Genomic DNA, 23,951 nt, shown 5'->3' with positions numbered 1-23,951 from the left:
CAATTTTATTTAGATGATGGTGATGATTGTATATAGTAACATTCTGTCTTCAATAAACTAATGTTTTAAATGATATTGGTGTTTCCACTGACGCTTTCTTTGTAATACTGTGTAGCTACCACTTTAATGTGAATTGGATTACTATTTTTTGGTCATCTAACCCAAAGGTTGACCAGAATTTCTTACAATGATCGTGTTATGTCCATTGTCATGTGCTGTGCATAAACGTTTTATTCAAACTACTTCTCATTGATTCAAAGTTCTGATTTACTCATATTGGGCCTGCAGCATGCTGGGATGAAGGTTTTTTTCCAAGTTTGTTCAAATGGCTGATCTTGACCTCTCTTTAATGTCACAGGAGTGAAACAGACTAAACTCTTTAAACAACTTCTTGACAACAACTAAGATCGGGACCTAGAGATATTGTGCCTTTAGTATAATGAGATGGAGCGCTAAAAAATGTGAAATTAATGACATTGACCTTTATTCTAGCCATAGGGGTCAGATATATCAGAAATGCAATTTTTGGTATTTCATTTTTGATAAAAAAAATACCACGTAGCATGATATCCTATAGAGGCGGTTTGGTGCCAGTGTTGAAATACATAAACTGTTAAACGTAACAAATGACATTGTTAACACGTGACGTTTCTACATTATATAGGATTATAAGTGTTGTGATGGGTAGGAACTTCCCATGCAGCTGAACAAATTCGTCACATGTCATGTCGTTGTCAAGTGTTAACCTAAAAGCACACATAACAGAAACTATGCATGATAGGCAGCTCAAACTTGACAAGAGTCCAAGAGGTCGGCCAGACCGACATGTTTACCGATCGATCCTCAGATCAGGCACAACTAGGAACCAAATCAACTGACGTTCTGGGGAAAGAATTCATTTTTAAAAACCACTTGTCGTATTGGAAATATGCATTTGACTTGTACCAAAATGTTTATATTTAATTTAAATATTAAGAGATTGGGACCTGAATGTTTGGTCCCGATCAACATCCATATGGACATACACTTTTCTGAATGTACATCACTAACTTAATTAATTAATATACAATGTAAGCCAACTCTTGGTGAAGAAAAAATATAGATCTAATGTAATTTGTATTTTCGGGAGAATCCCAAAGATACTCACAGTAGCACTCTAATAATAAACATGAAAAGAATAAGGATTTGGGGTATTTATTTAAAGATCAACTGAGACTTTTCGATGTGACGTACAACTAGCACGATCCGAAAAGGAAAGCACGGTACGTTATCAGACGGCCGCGACCTTTTCTACGGTAACCCGGAAGTAAATACGACGTCACATTAAAAATGACGTCACGTCACGTTGACGACGTAAACAAAATGGCCGATCATGTCTATAGGTGCTACGCTGAAATATTTTCCGATCATATGTTTACTGTTTGTTGCACATTTCCGACATGTAAATAACGTTGAGCATACAAGGAGGCGGAATCTGATACAAGTCGATAAGTATAACGACAACTATGATTACGATTACAATTTAAAATTGACTAATTATCTGGCAAGAATTAAACGATCTCCAACTGAAGATCTGACGGATGACGAAGACGTTGATCGTGTATCCGAAAAGCTTAAAAAGAAGATAACACGGAAACATCGACATCGGAAAAAGCACCGAAACAGTAAAAAGAGTAAATTAAATAATGGTGAGGTATAAAGTATGCTTTACTTTTTTCTTTTTTTTTTCAATTTTTGGCATTTTAGCAATGAAACTTACCAGTACAGTAGTCATGAAGGAACAGTAGTCGTGATTTGGGAAAAAATACTTGTTTTAATTTCATGAAACACATTTTTCCGCATATTCGCTAGCAGCTCCAGGCATTTGGAAATCTGGATGCACAGTAGAATATGCACATAATCACGACTACGGTTCAGTCACGACTACGTACTGGTTGGATCCCAGTACTCTACTGAATAGTCTGGTTGCCATAGTTTGTTATGATATTGAAATATACATAACTCTAATATCTGAGTGTACTCTAAAATAAAGTGTGTGTGATGACAGTTACCCACATTTTTGTGTTATATTTCCATAACATGAAAATATCTAGAAGGTCTATTCAAATTAATCATCTCTTTGAAATACCAAATTCGTTGATTGTTAAACTCTTTTTGTTTTCGGTTTTAGATAAAGAAAATCTATTGTCCGAATCCTTGACATCGGATGCAGAGGGAAAACAGGAGTTTCACGGAGGTAAAGCAGCAGTTTGACAAGTATAGATATATTAAAGTATGGTGACCTCGTCTTTTATAGATTTGCTAACAAGGCAATGCCTCTATAGGATGACATGATTTACTCTTAATAGAATTGCAGTTGCGCGCAATAGTAACTTGCATATAACGTTACGCATCCTCACGCAAAATTAGCATCCGCTTTTTAACTCCCTATATTATACCTATACGTAGAGCAGTTTTAGTGTTTTCAGGAAGTAAACGATGCTGTGAATTTGTGAAATTTGAAGAGATCAATAATATAAATTTTATCGATAAGTATATTTTTATGTTGTATGTATTCGCATGAAACAAGTTAACGTTAGTTTGTCAATAACACTTCTGACATAAGAATGTCTAGATATTTATGGCCTGAGATATGAACCTTTGAAGCGGAAAAAATATAACCTTCATACTTACTTTTAGTCTAGGTCTGAGATGAAGTTACAACACAAATTGAATATCAAATGTAAGATTCCGAAATGCAATGAAGATTCATTTCGCTCAACTACACGGCAAGAAGCACAGGACGACCCGCGTTTTCAAAATTACAGAAACATTTATTATTTATTTAGTTTTGATCAGGAACTCGTGATATTGTAGTGTTAGCATTTGGGAGTCGACAAAAATTATTAATTTCGTTTCAATTTAAAGATGCTCCACCGCTGACAAACGGTATTTTTTCGCTATCAAAAACAGGAGCAGACGATTTAGTATTTTTCTTCAGTTACAAAAGTTACTTACTTTCCACCATTACCACCATTGAAAAGTTTGAGCTTCTAATTTTACTTCAAGACAAAAATATTGAAAATAATTAATGGCATCCCGAAAAAATTCCGTGGCACTATGCCCTACATGTATATGGAATGAAGTATTGATTGCGCATGCACCAAAAGCAAAATAGATTATTTCATATCATTTTTTGTGTTAATTACACATATAAATACACTATTAAACACCAACTATTGTTAAATTGATGAATATCGATTATGCTCTGTCGGCGGTGGAGCATTAATTGATTAGGTCTCTTGTGTAAGAGTTATCGCTCTTCCCACATTGCACATTCTACATATTGCATAGAACAAGGACGTTAACCCCGACAATTATTCTTGCAATCAATCAATCAATTAATCAATCAGAATATTGATAACTGCTGTTACTTTTTGTACATGTATAGAACATTATCGCTCCTTATAATTTTATGATTTTCTATTGACAACCTTTGATAACAGCTAAAACTCAATATAAACAGATTCATCAATAGCTAACATATATACTAGAGTACAGTAGATATGTATTTATATAGATGCGGTTGGAAACCCTTGTGTTGCTGGTCCGTGCGCCCATGGAGGAACTTGTATTTGGAACAGAAATGGAAGACCGAGCTTCCTGTGTGAGTGTAAGCTCGGTTATCAAGGGAAGCGATGCGAGCGAGGTAACAATTAAAAAATTCAAATTTTGGGATTAACGCCGCGTCCTTTCATAACTGCTAGATCTTGACCAGGGAATGTTTCATATTAATTATCGATTAAGTTAATTCTATAGGACAAAGGAAGAACACACTGGTATATGTAACCCTTCAAATACGATAGGAATAACCCACTTTTAATAGTTCTGAATCTGTTTAGAGATATCTGATTAAATTGTGTCGGTGGAGGTTTTGTCCTGAGATATCTGTTCGGAGATATCTGTCCGCATGTATCTGGTAAGATTGTTTTGGTGGAGGTTTTGTCCGGAGATATCTGATAACATTGTGCCGGTGGAAGTTTTGTCCGGAGAGATCTGATTAAATTGTGTCGGTGGAGGTTTTGTCAGGAGATATCTGATAAGATTGTGTCGGTAGAGGTTTTTTCCGGAGATATCTGATTAAATTGTGTTGATGGAGGTTTTGTCCGGAGATATCTGATTAAATTGTGTCGGTGGAGGTTTTGTCAGGAGATATCTGATTAAATTGTGTCGGTGGAGGTTTTGTCAGGAGATATCTGATTAAATTGTGTAGGTGGAGGTTTTGTCCGGAGATATATCTGTCCGGAGATATCTGTCCAGAGGTATCTGATTAGATTGTTTTGGTGGAGGTTTTGTCCGGAGATATCTGATTAAATTGTGTCGGTGGAGGTTTTGTCCGGAGATATCTGATTAGATTGTGTCTGGTGGAGGTTTTGTCCGGAGATATCTGATTAAATTGTGTCGATGGAGGTTTTGTCAGGAGATATCTGATTAAATTGTGTTGTGATATTTTGTCGGAGGTATCTGATTAGATTCTGTCGGATGATTGTTTTGTGGAGGTTTTGTCCGGAGATATCTGATTAGATTGTGCTGGTGGAGGTTTTGTCCGGAGATATCTGATTAAATTGTGTCGGTGGAGGTTTTGTCAGGAGATATCTGATTAAATTGTGTTGGTGGAGGTTTTGTCCGGAGATATCTGATTAAATTGTGTTGGTGAGGTTTGTCCGATATCTGATTAATTGTGTGGTGGAGGTTTGTCCGGGATACTGATTAATTGTGTTGGTGGAGGTTTTGTCCGGAGATATCTGATTAAATTGTGTTGGTGGAGGTTTTGTCCGGAGATATCTGATTAGATTGTGTTGGTGGAGGTTTTGTCCGGAGATATCTGATTAGATTGTGTTGGGAGGTTTTTGTCCGGAGATATCTGATTAAATTGTGTGGTGGAGGTTTTGTCCGGAGATATCTGATTAGATTGTGTTGGTGGAGGTTTTGTCCGGAGATATCTGATTAGATTGTGTGTGGAGGTTTTGTTTTTGTCCGGAGATATCTGATTAAATTGTGTTGGTGGAGGTTTTGTCCGGAGATATCTGATTAGATTGTGTTGGTGGAGGTTTTGTCCGGAGATATCTGATTAAATTGTGTTGGTGGAGGTTTTGTCCGGAGATATCTGATTAGATTGTGTTGGTGGAGGTTTTGTCCGGAGATATCTGATTAGATTGTGTTGGTGGAGGTTTTGTCCGGAGATATCTGATTAGATTGTGTTGGTGGAGGTTTTGTCCGGAGATATCTGATTAGATTGTGTTGGTGGAGGTTTTGTCCGGAGATATCTGATTAGATTGTGTTGGTGGAGGTTTTGTCCGGAGATATCTGATTAGATTGTGTTTTGGTGGAGGTTTTGTCCGGAGATATCTGATTAAATTGTGTTGGTGGAGGTTTTGTCCGGAGATATCTGATTAGATTGTTCTGGTGGAGGTTTTGTCCGGAGATATCTGATTAAATTGTGTCGGTGGAGGTTTTGTCCGGAGATATCTGATTAGATTGTGTTGGTGGAGGTTTTGTCCGGAGATATCTGATTAAATTGTGTCGGTGGAGGTTTTGTCAGGAGATATCTGATTAAATTGTGTTGGTGGAGGTTTTGTCCGGAGATATCTGATTAAATTGTGTTGGTGGAGGTTTTGTCCGGAGATATCTGATTAAATTGTGTCGGTGGAGGTTTTGTCAGGAGATATCTGATTAAATTGTGTTGGTGGAGGTTTTGTCCGGAGATATCTGATTAGATTGTGTTGGTGGAGGTTTTGTCCGGAGATATCTGATTAGATTGTGTTGGTGGAGGTTTTGTCCGGAGATATCTGATTAAATTGTGTTAGTGGAGGTTTTGTCCGGAGATATCTGATTAAATTGTGTGGTGGAGGTTTTGTCCGGAGATATCTGATTAGATTGTGTTGGTGGAGGTTTTGTCCGGAGATATCTGATTAGATTGTGTTGGTGGAGGTTTTGTCCGGAGATATCTGATTAAATTGTGTTGGTGGAGGTTTTGTCCGGAGATATCTGATTAAATTGTGTCGGTGGAGGTTTTGTCCGGAGATATCTGATTAGATTGTGTTGGTGGAGGTTTTGTCCGGAGATATCTGATTAAATTGTGTTGGTGGAGGTTTTGTCCGGAGATATCTGATTAAATTGTGTCGGTGGAGGTTTTGTCCGGAGATATCTGATTAAATTGTGTTGGTGGAGGTTTTGTCCGGAGATATCTGATTAAATTGTGTCGGTGGAGGTTTTGTCCGGAGATATCTGATTAGATTGTGTTGGTGGAGGTTTTGTCCGGAGATATCTGATTAAATTGTGTTGGTGGAGGTTTTGTCCGGAGATATCTGATTAAATTGTGTCGGTGGAGGTTTTGTCAGGAGATATCTGATTAAATTGTGTCGGTGGAGGTTTTGTCCGGAGATATCTGATTAAATTGTGTTGGTGGAGGTTTTGTCCGGAGATATCTGATTAAATTGTGTTTGGTGGAGGTTTTGTCTCGGCGATATCTGATTATAATTGTGTCGGTGGAGGTTTTTGTCCGGAGATATCTGATTAGATTGTGTTGGTGGAGGTTTTGTCCGGAGATATCTGATTAAATTGTGTAGGTGGAGGTTTTGTCCGGATATCTGATTAGATTGTGTTAGTTGAGGTTTTGTCCGGAGATATCTGATTAAATTGTGTTGGTGGAGGTTTTGTCCGGAGATATCTGATTAGGATTGTTGTTGTGTGTTGAGGTTTTGTCCGGAGATATCTGATTAGATTGTGTTGGTGGAGGTTTTGTCCGGAGATATCTGATTAGATTGTGTTGGTGGAGGTTTTGTCCGGAGATATCTGATTAGATTGTGTTGGTGGAGGTTTTGTCCGGAGATATCTGATTAGATTGTGTTGGTGGAGGTTTTGTCCGGAGATATCTGATTAGATTGTGTTGGTGGAGGTTTTGTCCGGAGATATCTGATTAGATTGTGTTAGTTGAGGTTTTGTCCGGAGATATCTGATTAGATTGTGTTGGTGGAGGTTTTGTCCGGAGATATCTGATTAAATTGTTGTGGTGGAGGTTTTGTCCGGAGATATCTGATTAAATTGTGTTGGTGGAGGTTTTGTCCGGAGATATCTGATTAATTGTGTTGGTGGAGGTTTTGTCCGGAGATATCTGATTAAATTGTGTCGGTGGAGGTTTTGTCCGGAGATATCTGATTAGATTGTGTTGGTGGAGGTTTTGTCCGGATATATCTGATTAGATTGTGTTAGGTGGAGGTTTTGTCCGGAGATATCTGATTAATTGTGTTAGTTGAGGTTTTGTCCGGAGATATCTGATTAGATTGTGTGGTGGAGGTTTTGTCCGGAGATATCTGATTAATTGTGTTGGTGGAGGTTTTGTCCGGAGATATCTGATTAGATTGTGTTGGTTGGAGGTTTTGTCCGGAGATATCTGATTAATTGATTTTGTCGGAAATTGTTGTGTTGGTGGAGGTTTTGTCCGGAGATATCTGATTAGATTGTGTTGGTGGAGGTTTTGTCCGGAGATATCTGATTAGATTGTGTTGGTTGAGGTTTTGTCCGGAGATATCTGATTAGAATTGTGTTAGGTTGAGGTTTTGTCCGGAGATATCTGATTAGATTGTGTTAGTTGAGGTTTTGTCCGGAGATATCTGATTAGATTGTGTTGGTGGAGGTTTTGTCCGGAGATATCTGATAAGATTGTCTTGGTGGAGGTTTTGTCCGGAGATATCTGATTAGATTGTGTTAGTGGAGGTTTTGTCCGGAGATATCTGATTAGATTGTGTCGGTGGAGGTTTTGTCCGGAGATATCTGATTAAATTGTGTTGGTGGAGGTTTTGTCCGGAGATATCTGATTAAATTGTGTTAGTTGAGGTTTTCTCCGGAGATATCTGATTAGATTGTGTTGGTGGAGGTTTTGTCCGGATATCTGATTATATTGTGTTAGTTGAGGTTTTCTCCGGAGATATCTGATTAGATGGTGTTAGTTGAGGTTTTGTCCGGAGATATCTGATTAGATTGTGTTGTTGGCGGGTCCGATACTATCGCATACCGTACACCAGTAGACAATGTCATGACACTGAGATCAGGAATAGAAAATGGGTTTTTCAAAAATAAATCATACGGTACTACAAAGACATTCATATGGTTACAGAATCCATTTGACCTTGAACTATACCAGACTTCGCGATTAAAGGAAACCAATCAGACGTTGTTTTATTTCAATGTGGTGTTTTTTCACCTGTTTGAAACATTTGTAATATGACTGTGTTTTTAACAAAATTATTTTTCCAAATGTTCATACATACGAGACTGTATTGCAAGCCTATGACTTGTTTATACTCCATTTAATCTACTGTCATTGCGTGGGATATGCTTTATTTTATCCTGTATTCAGAGTAATGTCTGTCTAACAGAAATAGAGGAGTGCGAGTCTCTGCCGTGTAAAGAACGTGGGGAATGTGTAGCTACAGCCAAGGGTTTCCTCTGTCTGTGCAAAGACGGCTTCGGGGGAAAGTTTTGTGAGGTTAGCCAGAAAACGCATAAACTAGTACCAGGTTAGTTCTCAAGGAACTGAGATATACAATGTAGACTATTGCTACCAACAGCTCTACTTCCGTTTAGAACTTAGAGCGTGATACAAAACAACCCGTTTTCGTACATAGTTTCTTGCTTTGTGTTTTAACCCAGTTTCGATCAGGAAGCATGAATATATTGCTCGGTCTAAGTTCCTTATGATGTTGGACGGAACTCTTGGCTGATGTAAATGTTTAAGTCAATGATTTCTCTCTTTACGAAACTGTAACTTATACTGCATATTTACATATTGATAAGTAATTCATTCTTATGACTTCAAACAAATCTTAGTCTTTCTCCTTAGATTTGCTACTTTTCAACTTTACCTTTGAGCTTTCCAAATGCTAACTATCATGTTATGATTATTTTGTTCCAGAGGCACAGCTTTCTGTTAAGACAGACGGGATTGTTATTTCGGAAGATTCTCTCCAAACAATCTATATCATTGTTGCTGTAGTCGGTTCGTTACTGGGTCTGGTAGCAATAGGTCTGTGTATCCATTGCTGTCGAGTGTGGAACAAGAGGTATGGAATACTCATAGGAAAATACGAAGAAATAAAGCTACGTGTATCGTTGAGTTAGCCTTAACTCTTACTTTGTTTTACTCCATAAAATCGAAGTCACGTCATTGCAGAGCATTTCACAGAGCATTGCACTTTAAAAAAAATTGATTCTATTTTCTTTGTCGTATAGAGAATCTAAAAACTTCCAAATCGTTAGCCTGGTTTGAGGTGACATCATTGGAATATCTAAATACGAAATGCAAAACCGTACTGGATCTATCTAATGAAAACTACCACAGCATTTACAAGATTCATTCTATCATATCCGCTTTTGTAGTAAAAGAAAGAGAGAGAGCAAAAAGTAAACGTTTGCTGATAACAGACTTGGAACGAGGCATTCGTTCCAAAAATATAATTATAGAACATTTTCAAAATGTTAATAGATGTCTTTTTACCCTTTTCCAGATTGGAACACACTCAAGAATGTATTGATATTATTGAAAATGGCGGAACGATTACCAAACTTCCGCCTGGCGTTTGTGAGATCAGCAACTCGTACTGTAGAGAGTTTTGGTGTTGTGGCTGCTGTGACATAACAGAACAGAAGACTCAATATGACCAACTCATCAATGAATGTAAATACTGTCCGTATAGCTATGTCAATAACGACTCATCAGCATTTGAATCGATTTTCTCAAATTTAGCCAATGGCTGTATCATACGAATGTCTATAATTTGACATACTTCAATAACAGTTTCAATGGCAACATAACGACAGCTTCTGATTGTTCAAATACTGAATACTGTGGTATGGGGGTTTCGAAGGATAGCAAATACAATTCGTTGTCACTTGATTGCCATAGTTACCAAATTAAACGTCAAACGGACATAAACGATTTGGTGTATTGATTTGAGCATGTCTGATTTTGAAGGATGGCAAATCCAATGGTTCTATTTTCAAATATAATACATCTTACCATAGTCTCAAATGACGGATATAGGGCTACTATTTAGCCATTGACTTACTGTTCTAGTTTGCAATGAATGTAGATATCATCGATATAGGAATGGCTAAATAAGGAACTTGTGTCTTATTATATTTAATAGCAATGATGTCTTCTCAATAAATTAATACCTCATTTTGGTTTAAGAAAACGGTTAATCGAAAAGACAGATTTTGGAGGTATTATTACAAATGTTTACTAAATTCGACTTCTCTTGTTTTCGCAGTTAAAAACAGTCCCCATTATCTACAGCATACAGACTCAGACTTCCCCGAGTACCAACGGAGGCTAGTTCAGTCGGAGGGTACACTTCCCAGGATGCACCAGTCCTTTAGATCATTCAGATCTCTACCAGCCCACATGAAGAGTTTCAGCAGACGACCGTCATGGTTACCTGATGCAGACTTCTCTAATGACGAAGACTCTGTTGGTTCCTATGGACCAGCTGTACCCCAGCGAACACGTCCTCGAGGATCATCAACATCTCGAGAATCATTTACAGGGACTTCGCCAAACAAGTTGCAACAAGAGGGGAAAGATGTGGAGCATTCAATTGAACGCATCGATGACACCAATATTTACCATCAGAGTCACTCGGCGTCTGGTAGAAACCTTTCCCCTCACCATGTCTCAGAATCTACCCAGCCTTATCGTTACTCCAAAACCGCTCCTGATCTACCCTCCAGTCCGAATCGAACCTTCAATCATTCTCCGAACCAACATTCCAGTCAGCCAGTATTCCCCAGAAGACCATCAGTCCGAAACATACTAACACACCTGTCAGAAACCCACCCACCTCTCCCGCGTCTGCCGCCACGTTATTCAGAGTCATCAAGTACATTTTCTTAGTGTTGGAACTGTTCAGACATCAATTTTTTATCTGTACCTTGTATTACCAAGTCATCAACCTTCTGATATTTCAGATTTTACAAATACTACGAAGGATAATTGCTATTCAAGTGAACAGTTGATTGTAAAAGTAGCAACATCAAATGCATGGAAAACATATTCGCTGTAAATACGGCAATGAACTTTCATGAAATATTGTTTCGTAATCAATACAGTTGGTCTGGAGTATCATTACACTTAATTGTCGTCATTCAATGATTCCAACTGACTACAAATAGTTTTGATTGATTAAAATATATTATGGTTTCTCTTTCATTCATTTACAATATGGTAGATATGTTGGTATATTTCCATGGGTAAGAAAGTTCATTGTTGTTCTCGTTTGCAAACAAAGAACGTAAATCAAGAATTTCTTATAAGTGTGAATTTAATAAGATATTAAAAAGTTGACCAGGGAAAGTTTTCTTGTTGAACAGAATCCGCGGTTTAAGGTTATAAGTTCACTGTTTAGAGTAGTAATGAACACATGCACCACTACATTAAAACGTGTTCGGTGCATTTTTGGATGGCGCTTAATAACCCCTTGAGATAAATGCCAATTGGTGGTGTGCTATCGACGTTCGTCAACACTCTAACACACATCCTTCACACCTGCGCGCTGGCCATTTCCGATTTGTTTATGTGACCTCACATGACATCTGTTGGCACCGCGTGCAAACTTTGTGACGATTTATAGTGCTATTTCTTCCAAAACGTGACAATTCTTTCTGTGGACGACACTAATAGTGATCAATAAAGCCCTTGTTTGACCAACTACCTAACAATATCAGAGATTAAGCGGACATTCCAAATGATTGGTTTATAGATAGATAACTACATCAAAGGATTAGTTTGAGCCAAACAAGCTACTCCAATCTCCGCCGTAAGGTGGTGTTGTCTTCCCTCTGTCCCGGCCATCAGCACATATCAAACGCTATGGCGGACACTTTTCGCTTCATTATGACACAGATTTACACGTATTTTGCACTTGAAGTGTTAAATATTTGTGATGCTGCTTCCCTATGAAGTTATCAGAGAATTAATCATGACGATAATGCATTTCTCACCTGAGTTGATGAGTATGTTGTACAGGTGTGATACCTGTCGTTATCCCAGGTGTTAGGAGGGGAGGAACGCATACTTTTCTCATCCCCGTGTGTATAACTGTATACATTTCGCGTACAACGTTTCATTCACATATTTTCTCGTGACGGATTTTCGAGTGTATTTTACAAATCGGAGAGTTGTCATTCGTCAGTTAAAATCTGTAGTGTTTCTTTGATTGACGTGATCATATACAATCTAATGTACATTTCTATTCTCTTACATCCGATATCAATACACCATAGATAAGGTGGACGAGAACTCACCTAACAACCTTAACTAAATAAATACAATTTACACAACAGTGCTGACGGAATATTCAATATGCTATTACTCCTCTGTTGCCAAAAATAATCGCAATATTGGAAAACAAATTATAAAAATAATCAAAATAAAAAAATATACATGTATAAACATGCATATGGAATGTATTATTTGAGCACACTGAGATAAAACAGTACTGTAAATACTACAGGTATAATTCATATTGATACCTTTCGGTGGAGTATTCAACTGTCCTTTGAATCATAGTCTATAGAAAGCAATAGTGGTAGAATACAATATTTTCATTTACTAATAATTGGCTCCTCATCAATACATAGCGCTGTCAAAGCCATATTATGGACTTAAAAATATTTCAAGATACGTTAAGAATAATATTTGAAATGAAAATATAAAAAAAAACAAGGTTCTTATTTAATCATAGATTCTGGAAATTTCACTAGTATTTTTTTCAATGAATGGAAAATTATAGATAGCAGATGCTGATCCAGACAAAATATTTTCGTGATGTTACTTGATTTATATTTTACATAAACATTTATGGTCTTCCAAAAATCATACTTTATTTGCACAGCTTGATAAATACAGTACTATAGGTGCTAAACAATGTAATTTCTTAATTGGATCCAGTGTTTTTTCGTATTTTTTTTTATTTTGATAAAGATTTTCCATTTTGATAAAGATTTTCCATCCGATAGCCATTTTGGGAATATTTTCCGTTACCATGGAAACTTAGTTAAAAATACCAAATAACTGTTTCTTTTTGTTTCCGGACTATAACCCCAAAACCGTTTAACGCAGCTCCAAGAAACTGCAAAATGTATTATGTAATGTCTTAGTTCGTATTGTTTTGTACGGATGTGTTCAAACAATTAAAATTGTTTTCAAAATTAAATGGATAAAAAAAAAAATACCAAATTACTGTTTCCTTTTGTTTCCGGACTATAACTCCAAAACCTGTCAACACTGTTCCTTGAAAAATTCTGTATACATCAAACAAGTGCCCTAATTGTGCATTTTGCTTTTGCGGACCTTCAATTTTTGGATTTATTTCTGTAACCGCGGAAACTCAGTCAAAACACCAAATTACAGTTTCTTTTTTTACCTGCTGTTATTTTTTACAGTTTTGTTATACTCGCATACATTAAAAGTTATCGTTGAATAATTATTACTTTGACCTTGATGCATTTGGTTTTACCAACTGCGGGGCGCGGGGGATATGCCACGCTTTGTGGGTCTTTTTTTATTTTTTTGGAAATGTGTCATTCAAGATGGAGGTGATGACATTTTGTTGACGTGATTGGGCAAGGATAAATATGTGATGCCATAAAAAAGTTTTTAGTGTGTATACTCCTAGGCAATTTAAAAACTAGAACACGGAAAAATATCAAAAGGAAACTCAGAATGTTTTCTTTTCCAAGGTAAAATTTCTTTTAATGGAATGACAAACCACAATAAAATCATAATTTTAAAAAAATGAAACGCACTGAATCCTATCGAAAAATGACATTGTTTTCATACTTATGACCCGGTAAACTTTGTTGATTGCGTTTAAAATCAGTTTGAAATATAGCCATTGACATTGTAAAGTATAATTTATTCCTCTGGTTGTAATACTTTCATTACACAATCATCGTATTATCACACCACAGCTGTGTGTGGACAGGCCAACAGCATATAGACTGAGCACAATCCATTTGTAAACACGTGGGACGTTAGAAATCAGGTTTGAGCATACCAACCGACTGATAGCTGGTAAAGTATTTGAAATATCCTGTCTTTGCAAATTTTAGAATTATCTGCTTCTGTATTAATTGTTGCGTCATTGTGTTCATACAATATGTGATTTTCTCTGATAAACATGACGTTACGTACAAGGATAGATGACATCATTTTATATGGCAGCGCTCAGCATAGGATAAATGGTTTATTTTTTTCTGTTTTTTTATAGGAAAAAATATCCTTTTTATTATGTTTTAGGATTTGTCCGTGCTATTGGTAAATATATTTAAAGGCGGAAACTGAAGCTTTACTGTACACTGTCGTTGTGGAGTAATACTGACAGTTTACGATATAAAATAAACTTAATTATTCATAGCAAAACTTATATATGTACCGTAATTTTAATTTCAGTAGTGACGAATCCAAAAAAACTTTTGATATATCATTCCCTACCAAACATTATCAACATTTTGAGAATTATATTTCTACAAAGTTAAGTAAGGGCTCAAAATGAATGTTGGCAGTACTGCCAGACGTAATGATATTGACGTCTGCAGTAAGGTATTACACACATTTAAAGTAAGAAACCAAACAATGGTCTGCTAACAGAAGTAAATACAGTGTTATAAGTAATTATAAAGTTACTTCTTTGGTATGTTTTCACCTCAACACACAAAAAGACATTGAACACAAGATTATTTACATAACTTTTACATTGTATGATGTTAGTAATGTTTATAAAGCATTATACATGTTTCTCTGTGTTTTCGAATGAATTTCACAGATTGACAAATTCATCAAAATTTGTGGTTTTCAATAGATTACTGAAGAAAGTATAACGCGAAGTTATGGCTTCATTATTCGTATTAACTTTGATATATATGTGAACGTCTATTTAAATCCTGGAAGGATATTTTGCATTTTATTCGTATGTGTGTTTATTTTAAAGAAAACACAACACAGTTTTGGTAAATATTATTTAAATGTTAATTTAAATGTGTGATAAATCTCCCTAGTCATAAAACAGGACCTGTATAGTTTCTTTTGTGTATGACTATAAGATGTCTTTTTTACATTATCATTAATTCCCGCGTTAGTAGAGAGTACAGGTGTAACGATAACCGTTCTAAGTTGACCCCATTACCTAACATTCTAGCTACTTGCTCCTATTTTCTGTCATTCCTTTTGCACGCTTGATTAACGACAAATATTCATTTTTATAAATATTCTTTCACGTGATATCTTGAAAAGGGATTGAAATGAATGAGCTAACTGATTTTGGTTGTTTTCATTGTTTTGTTTTCTATAATTAGAACAGTTTGCACCTTTACATTTCCTAGCTGTCCGGTATTCATACTCTAGTAAGCAGACGACATGGGTAATATTTTTGTGTATAACAAAACAAAAGAGTTCACCACGCGGGGTCGTTGGTTGTAATCACAGAAGTCCTCTTTAGGACCCCTAACTATTAATTCACGTACCAATTACATTCCACAGCGGTACTAATAGAGTCGACTGACCTACACTTTCAGATTTGTCGTGTATCACAGTAGAATTGACGGTGTGGTCTTACTTGTGCGCACCTGTATGCGTTTGATAATTTTTTCTTCACTTCAGTAGGTTTTATCAATATTTCATTATTAAAACAAAGACACATGTACACAGGCAGACAGTGCTGGTACAAATGTAATCAATGTAACAGTACCCTATATTCAGATTGGGGGATGCGTTTGTCAGTTTCATCCGATATTTCATACCGACATCACAATGACAAATATTCATGAAATTATCTCCGTTTGAAATTACCACCACAAGCATCACTACCCATCAGAAATCGCCGTTACTATAACATTGTTTTTCGATTTACTGACAATTTGAATTCATCGGAAATTGGCTATACTAAAAAATGGAATACATGGATAATAAAACAAATTAACCTTCGTCAGATGCATGTATCATTTTGTCAGTTTTAATGTTTCAAGCTTACAAGTTCGTCATAGGGGATTTTTTTATGATAGTTACTTTCCATAACAGTTGACGTCTCTAGAATGGTATAAAATACACTGCAGTCATAGAGACGATGTTTTACGTGTATACTTCAATATAAATTCCACTGAAGTCATTGTCAAAACGGCGATGTTTCGCGCTCGGGACAGCGTTCCATATTACAACATGCATCGGGCTTAGTTTATCTTAGGTGCTGTCAAACTCGTTTTAATGTTGTATAGTTTGACGTGTCGTTGATGTTGTCATTTAGTGCCTCGTTATTGCTTTCGGGTCGAATCGTCTGGTGAGTTATTGTCTGCTGTTTTATTAAAGCATTATGTAAATACGTTTAATTGCAAATGGCGTCAAAATTTCGGAGAGCTCCAAAAATAGTATATTCTGAGTGAAACCATTTACAAATTAAAAAAAAAAGAGAATACTTTGTTAATGATGACACTTCTTCTTTCTGGATAATGTTGTTAGAAATGCATTAATATAATTGATCTAATGCTATAAATATCTGATCCGTCTTTATTCCTATATGTGTATGTCTAGAGACCTTTGACTGACAGCTGAACTGGTGTACAGTATAACCTAGGATTGCTTTAAAATAGTTACCATCCATCGTCCTGAATCACCTTGCATATATAATAATGGTAATTAGATAATTAGCAATTAGCGTATGACTTTAATTGTTATAAAGTCTGGAGTCGGAGTGATGTAATTTGTTTCCGGAAAGCAGCTTATACCACCTATGTAGTTGTGAATTGTTTTAAATACGGATCTGTTATATAACTTAATGAAGAAATCACGCAAAAGTACAGGTCTATAAATGTCACGTGCTCAGTCATACATGCGATGCTCTAACGTTTTCATAATTAACACCTGTCTCAGGTAACAAGCATCAGCAGGCCGTCACGTATACATGCTGTTTGTCACATTAAGTGTGCGATGCCCTTTTCAACATCCTACTGTTTTATTGTGTTTTGTTTATCTCGCAAAGATTTACAACTCACCACTACAATGATCGTCACGTAATATCACTACATTTAGCTGAAGAGACAATCGGCAGATGATACAACGTATCTTCATCATTCAGAAGTCAAAACAGGGGATCAATCCTGGTAGAGGTTATCCGCCTATCGGGAGGGAGTGTTCTACTGGACCGACATTTGTACGTTTGAGAGATAAAAACACGTAAAATATATTCCATAAAATAAAAAGACAGCAAAAATGTCTACAAAACATCGAATTCGCTGGTCAAGGTTTCCGAATACGAATCTACCTAATGAAAACAGTATTTAAATCGTGCTGCTACCTGATATGTTATTGCCAAAATAACGAGACAAACATTAAAAACACTTACACCAAAAACTAATTGTTTAAAAGTGCCAGATTTTTTTCCCTATAGTAAATCTTTAAAACTCACTTGGATAAAGAAGTGCTTAGACCAAAATAATCATGCAGATTGGAAAAAGTTATTAATTGATGACAAAGAAAATTGGAGGAAATAAAATATGGAGCTTAACAAAATGTGGACTACAAGAAGTTGTAGAAAGGTATAGGTTTGGAAAGTTTTGGAAGGATATTATGTCTATTTGGGGAGATCTTTACGAGATCCTCCCAGCAGCCCCAGAAGTTGTTCTCTCTCAGCCCCTATGGTTCAATAAAGAAATTGAAATAAATAGACAAACTATCTTTTTTAAATCTATGTAATGAAGGCATTTTCTATGTTAATGACCTAATGGATGAAGATGGGAATGTTATGTCTTATTAGTGCAATGCCTAGGGGCTGGAGAGCAATGATTAGGAATTACGGGGAAAATATTGTTTATGTCTTACAAAATAATTTAGAACAACTGAAAAATTTGAAAAAAAACCGTCTAGATATTTCTATCGTAAATTATTGTCCACAGTGATTGTCTATCCCCAACAAACATACGAGAAGTGGCATACTATTTTAAATATTAACCTTAATCAAGATCAATGGGATAGCATACACGCTCTTCCATTTCATGAGACAAAAGACTCAAAGTTACAAAGTTTACAATATGGAATAACTCATAGATTTTTTTTCACGAACTCTATGCTTTTAAAACGAAAATTATTGGAACATCAAGAATGTAGTTTTTGTAGTGGAGCATCTGAAACAATATTGCACCTTTTCTTGGATTGTCCACATAGTCAGTCACTCTTGACAAGTCTTATAAATTCAGTACAACTTAAATACAATGTTGTATTAGACAGAAATCCTGTTACTGTCCTATTTGGCATGTTTGATGTTCAATCGACAGGTATAAATGTATGTATACTCCTTAAAAAAAATATATATCTTTGATGCGACAGTATGGTAACGTTCAGAATTGGAACGAATGTAAGACATTTATAAGAAATTATAGAAATATTGATCAATATTCGACCTATATGCTAACTCAAAGTGCAGCAAATAAGATCCGACAGCAATGGGAAAGTATCGAACTCATTTTTGAATGAAATCTTATAATTATTTACCTATATTATTATATTAAGAGGCATGTTTTCATAAAGATCATCTGTTTAAATATGTATGTTATATATGTGGTTGAGGCAATAAAGAATTGTTTTAATGTTTTAAATACAATTTTTTCTGCCAAATTATAGGTGACATGTTCACATGCAAAAAAAGGCATGGTGATTATTTATACAAGTATTTATCAAACAAAACATAAAAAATCATCAACTACTTTTGATTTCCAATACCCAATGCTACATGTAAGCAATGTAAGCATAATCGATTACCTCAGACATATATTTATTTCTGCCTCCGACTACAAGTGTGCAAAGGTTTCACAGATAACACATATGGGGGATGTAACCACTGCTAACATTTCTTGACATATTTTTCTGTCCAATAATTATTTTCATTAAAAATCAACTTAAAAGAGACAAAAATATCATTTAACTTTATAAATAGAAAACAACATTTTCGAAACGCTTCACAACGAGAATATTTTGTGATATCTATATGACAGATTACATTATGTAGCTCATTTGTTTTAAAACAGACAACACGTTCAATGTTGTGGAATAGATAAAGAAACCAAGCTACACTATTACAAAGAGTATAATGACATTACACAGCAGTATACCATGCAGATAAGGCTGTAACCATTAATGAATAACTCTCTCACGTAACTTTGTAAGGTTGTAAATCATCATTTTCAAATTAAAACATTGTTATTCTAAAAAAAACATTGAGAATGGCTGATGATTTGTGCTCAATTTTCACTTTCCGCAGGCCTATTTCGTCCCCCAACCCCTCTCCCTGTTATCAGCATTAAATTGTGTTTATACCACATGTAAAGATTACTTCCATTATAAGTAATTCGATATTACTGAGAAGTCCGTATTTGTTATGGGTTTAAATTTGTGATTATAGAAGTGCTAATAAATAAATTTATTTATTGCTTTATACATTTATTTTGTATAAACGCAAAATTCATTACATAAAGCAACAAAGGGAATATGATAAAATATGTTTGCAGAAGACACAAATTCAACACAAAAATACACGAAGGAACCCACTTGTACTGAATGTCGTTATTTTGCTCACAATATGGCCGTTGACCTAACGGCACTCAATTAATGTCATCTGTGTCACTCTTTTAGGACAGCGTACCGTCCATTAACAAAATTATCTCAGACGAATAAAAAATTAAGTAAAAAAACATGCTAGATCTTTCAGGAAAATGAAACAGATATGCGTAGCCTAAACATTTACACATACATTATATACACTACGAGAATTATCTGTTTATGACTTATTCGTTACCTCCGTTTTTCAGGCATATAGATTGTGAATAAGACTATTCTGTAAAGCATTTTTCTTACAAACATAAAATGATGTTTTGTAATTGGGATTTACAATTTATGATACAAGAAATAATGTTAGCTCGATAAACGTACATGAAAGCATACAGGCAAGATTCTCATATGATGATAGGCAAAATTCTCATAAATATGACAGAAACACCGGAACATACTGTGTTGGGAGAGATGATTTGAAGAGTTGACATACCTTTGATTAAGCGACTAACACACTAGCAGTTTGGCGATAAATATTGCAGAATAACTAATGTTTTACATCACAAATTATGCCATTAATAAAGCTGAAATAATGCAAACATTGCATAAATTTTGGGGTTTAAAATTTTCATTTTTTTTTTCAAAATTCTATTGTCGGACAGAAAATATCTCTAAATTAGAGTAAACAAAGGTTAATATACAAATTGCAAAGTCTAACAAGAACGACGACCCTCCAGAGAAAGTTCAGTACAGAAACTCCAACCATCATGCATATTCAAAATATCGTTTAACGGAGGTACATAGGGCAATAAGACTATATACTTCAGGAGAAAAAGTGTTTCCATAAATGACCGAAATTTTGGTCAGACGTGGTGGTGATATGGAAATCACTGGGTACATAGCATGTCCTGTCATGTTGGTATCATATTATAGATTACTGAGTATAGGGGCACCCGCATTCATGTAGTTAAGAACGAAAAATCTACGGACCTAACGTTAAAAATCAAAATGTTATCTTCTATCTGCTATATTGTCTGCTGTTATGACTGCTAAAGCCAATATGTAATAGTAGAGCCACGGCCAGTTTCCTCAACGTTGCCTTTTGTCATGCTTTTCTATAGAGAATTTTTAATTTAAGAAGTTTCCTAGGAATGTTGATAAAACTTTATCTAGACGTTTTTTCTTTCTTTTCCCTTTTCTTTTTCACAATACTTTCCAAAAGCTAAACTAAAGTGTAGTTATTTTTTTAATAACAACATCCATTAAAGTATGCCAATTTGCCGTGCGCTGTGTATCGATTACGTTCTAGGTGAAACAAAGAAAGTCAATAAATCTTCTGTAGTAAGGTGTACGGAGTTGTGGTCCAACCTGTTTCTGTACCTTCACAGTGTGCCTCTAAAGCAAAGCCGGCGAAATCAAAAGGAAAGTTCCCCAATCAGTGTTGACAATAAATTAAGATTAAGATGCTATCGTCAGTAAGCTAATTAGTAAGATCATATCTAAACACATTATTATCTATCGGTAAGGATCCATGTCCCGGGGGTAGGGATTAGCCGGGCACATATTGCTGTGAATCGTAGACATCTAATTAAGTGTATCACTAGTACAGTATCTAGTCTTAAGCTCTTCTTTATGAATACTTGTGTAGATCATTAATCTTAAAGTGTTGATTTAAAAACTCGTTTTACTTCGCTAACTCAATACTTATTTCATTTCAATTGTATTATCATAAACTATCTTCATCATTATAAATGAAAATATGTCCTGATATCTTTGGCTACAAAAATAGCACTACTATTAATCCAACACAATCCAACTGTTGTATAACACAATAAAATGTTTTTAGGTTCATTATTGTTCACAATTTTCACGAAAATTTAAAAATCCTATCACAAGATATTTATACATGGTTTACAGTTTGAGGTATTTACTCAGTAAAATGGCTGTTGTTATAGAGAATTGCTACTCGTGTTGTGTAAACACACAACAACGATTGAGGTACATTCTAACAAAACAACCAAGTAGCTATAACAGAGATAATACTGCCTATATGTTTACCCTATCGATAGTAGGTAGACAATGGCAGGAACTTAAGTTATTAAATCAACAAAGTTTTTTCTTTAAATATTCATTCAAAGATTTTACTGATATCGTTCTCCAAGAAAATGATATTTGTTCAAATAGTGAATTAAATGTGATATAAATTTAGTGCCCACCTTATTGCAAAGTTACAAATCTGATATCAGAGTTAATGAAAAAAACCTGTTTTGAACATGTTTGAAATAATTGATATTTAGCGTCATGTAAAAATAGTGAACCTATTACAATATCGATATTGTTAAATTTTGCAATATAACATTAATATTTGATTTGAATTTGCTTAAACAATCAAACACAACAAATGTATTACGAACGTAACATAACAATTGACATTGCTAAACATGAGAAGATTACTATAGAACAAATATCATTACATTGATGTAATCATTTTTAACAGTTCACCTCTCATTTTCGTTTTATTTGAATAGAAACTGTGGACTTAGCTTTCTTCACAGCTGTTTACAAGTGTTACTGATGTCCATATGTGAATTAAGAGACATATCATTCCTACCAAAACCATCAAGAAATCGGAAAGGACTTGTTCCATTGGATTTACTGATTATATGGCCATTAAGCATGACAGGGCGGATGGTTGAGGTTTTTCCTAAAAAAAAATGATTTCAGTTTAACATGATAGTCATACTGTCAAAACAATATACACTAGATGAAATAATGGAGTTTTTAAAGTATAGATAACCTCGTAGAAGGGAGATAATATATCAAACAAGTGGACGAAGGGAACGTGCCCCAATTTCCCCCAATGTGCCCGAACACTTAGGAACAATACAATAAACTGATTGTCTCAACCACAGTTACAAAACTGAAGTCGTTTATCTTCTGTACAATGTAAAGTTATATTTCTTGTTCAATAAATATATTCCAGATATTTGCTTTTATAAAGTTTCTGTTTTAAATAAACATCAAGTCTAGACTGTAACATAGGTCTATAGTTTTGGTTGTTATAGCGTTAAGAAGAAATTCTAGTTTGGCCCTATATAGTTGTGTTTTTCTACGTCATTTTGATCTTCTAAGCCCTACTATACAGCAAGACGAACATAACACACACAAGAAAGTAAACATAAAAGTTCCTAGAATTCATACAGGTTATTATATTGTTATCCAAAATCAATATACAATTGATCAAACTTAGAGAAAAGTTTTGTTTTTAATAGATTTCGCATCTTTTTATATTGTAGGATTTTGTAGCTCTTTATTGTTAAGTGCCTAAAATATTTGTGTTTGTGTTTTGTTTATCTAGCTTCTCAAAACCTAGCAAGGCACAACTATGGTCTTGTCTTTACATTTACACAAAAGAATATTTCTATTTTTTCTTTTGTCAATAATTTATTCATTTATCATCATTACTTATTTCTTAGTTTTCTGAAAATATACCTGACAACGCCCTTTGCAGTCCCTTTGGAATTTCTGAAAAAAAGAATGTGATCTTCTGCACAAAACAGTGCAGAAATTTCAATGTAATATGGACTTCTTCTTCAAAGATTTTCTCTGTTTTCAATGGAAGACTTGGACACATTTCTGAATCAAGTGTACTTAACTGCACAATTGCAATAAGTCATGATAGTGGGACCTTAAACGTACCATCTTATCTTTTCATTTTCTTTCAAAAATATATCTCTACTATTAAAAATTCAGTTTACAGAAGCTACCTGAAGACAATTGTCAATAGGACAAACAAGATGTATATCAGATAGTAAAGGGTAGGGACATCATGGCACGGCCATTAGGTCTGGTAGACAACGTGATGTCACACGCTGCTGTCGTCTGGTAGTTTTAGACGTCTGAGATGGGGAGAGTCCGTGTCCACTCGGACTGTCCCGACCGTCAGGACTCTCCTAATCCCATGTATTGTCGTCATGTCTCATTAACTATAATTAGCCTAATGGTAATATGTTCGGTACAGATACAGTATTCTAGATGCCATCCGAAATTTTAATGTATCTATTAATCCCTGATGTCATTGACAAAATGACACGCGAATGTTTTGCGAAAAATTCTGTTTTCCAAACTACATGTACTTTCTTGTTATACCATATCGTTTGCTTATTTATGCCAACTACAATGGTATACTAGTTGTGTGTGCTTAAGTTACTTTAATTTGCCTTTTATTTACAAAAAATCACATTTCTATTGGCCTACCAATATAAATAGTTGTATCTCAAATTAATTGCTGATAACAAGAACTATCTTAAAAGTTTATAGT

At 35.1% G+C, this 23,951-nt stretch overlaps 1 protein-coding gene across 2 annotated transcripts; it reads left to right on the top strand.

The window, feature by feature from the left end:
- Positions 1-1,331: 1,331 nt before the first annotated feature.
- On the top strand, positions 1,332-13,009 carry LOC138320664 (uncharacterized). 2 transcript variants are annotated; one of them, XM_069263809.1, is made up of 7 exons: positions 1,332-1,688; positions 2,171-2,236; positions 3,560-3,688; positions 8,418-8,558; positions 8,954-9,101; positions 9,546-9,715; positions 10,311-13,007. In XM_069263809.1, the coding sequence occupies exons 1-7, from the start codon at positions 1,373-1,375 to the stop codon at positions 10,931-10,933; spliced, it is 1,593 nt and encodes a 530-aa protein (XP_069119910.1). In that variant the 5' UTR covers positions 1,332-1,372; the 3' UTR covers positions 10,934-13,007. The 2 variants fall into 2 exon arrangements, with proteins under 2 accessions (XP_069119910.1, XP_069119911.1); XM_069263810.1 differs by lacking the exon at positions 8,418-8,558 and having other exon boundaries at positions 10,311-13,009.
- Positions 13,010-23,951: the final 10,942 nt, after the last annotated feature.

The sequence above is a fragment of the Argopecten irradians genome, chromosome 4 (genome assembly GCF_041381155.1).
Source record: "Argopecten irradians isolate NY chromosome 4, Ai_NY, whole genome shotgun sequence".
Classification (NCBI taxonomy): Eukaryota; Metazoa; Mollusca; class Bivalvia; order Pectinida; family Pectinidae; genus Argopecten; species Argopecten irradians.
Note: the sequence above shows the minus strand (reverse complement) of the source record. Positions and strands in the feature narration are given on the sequence as shown.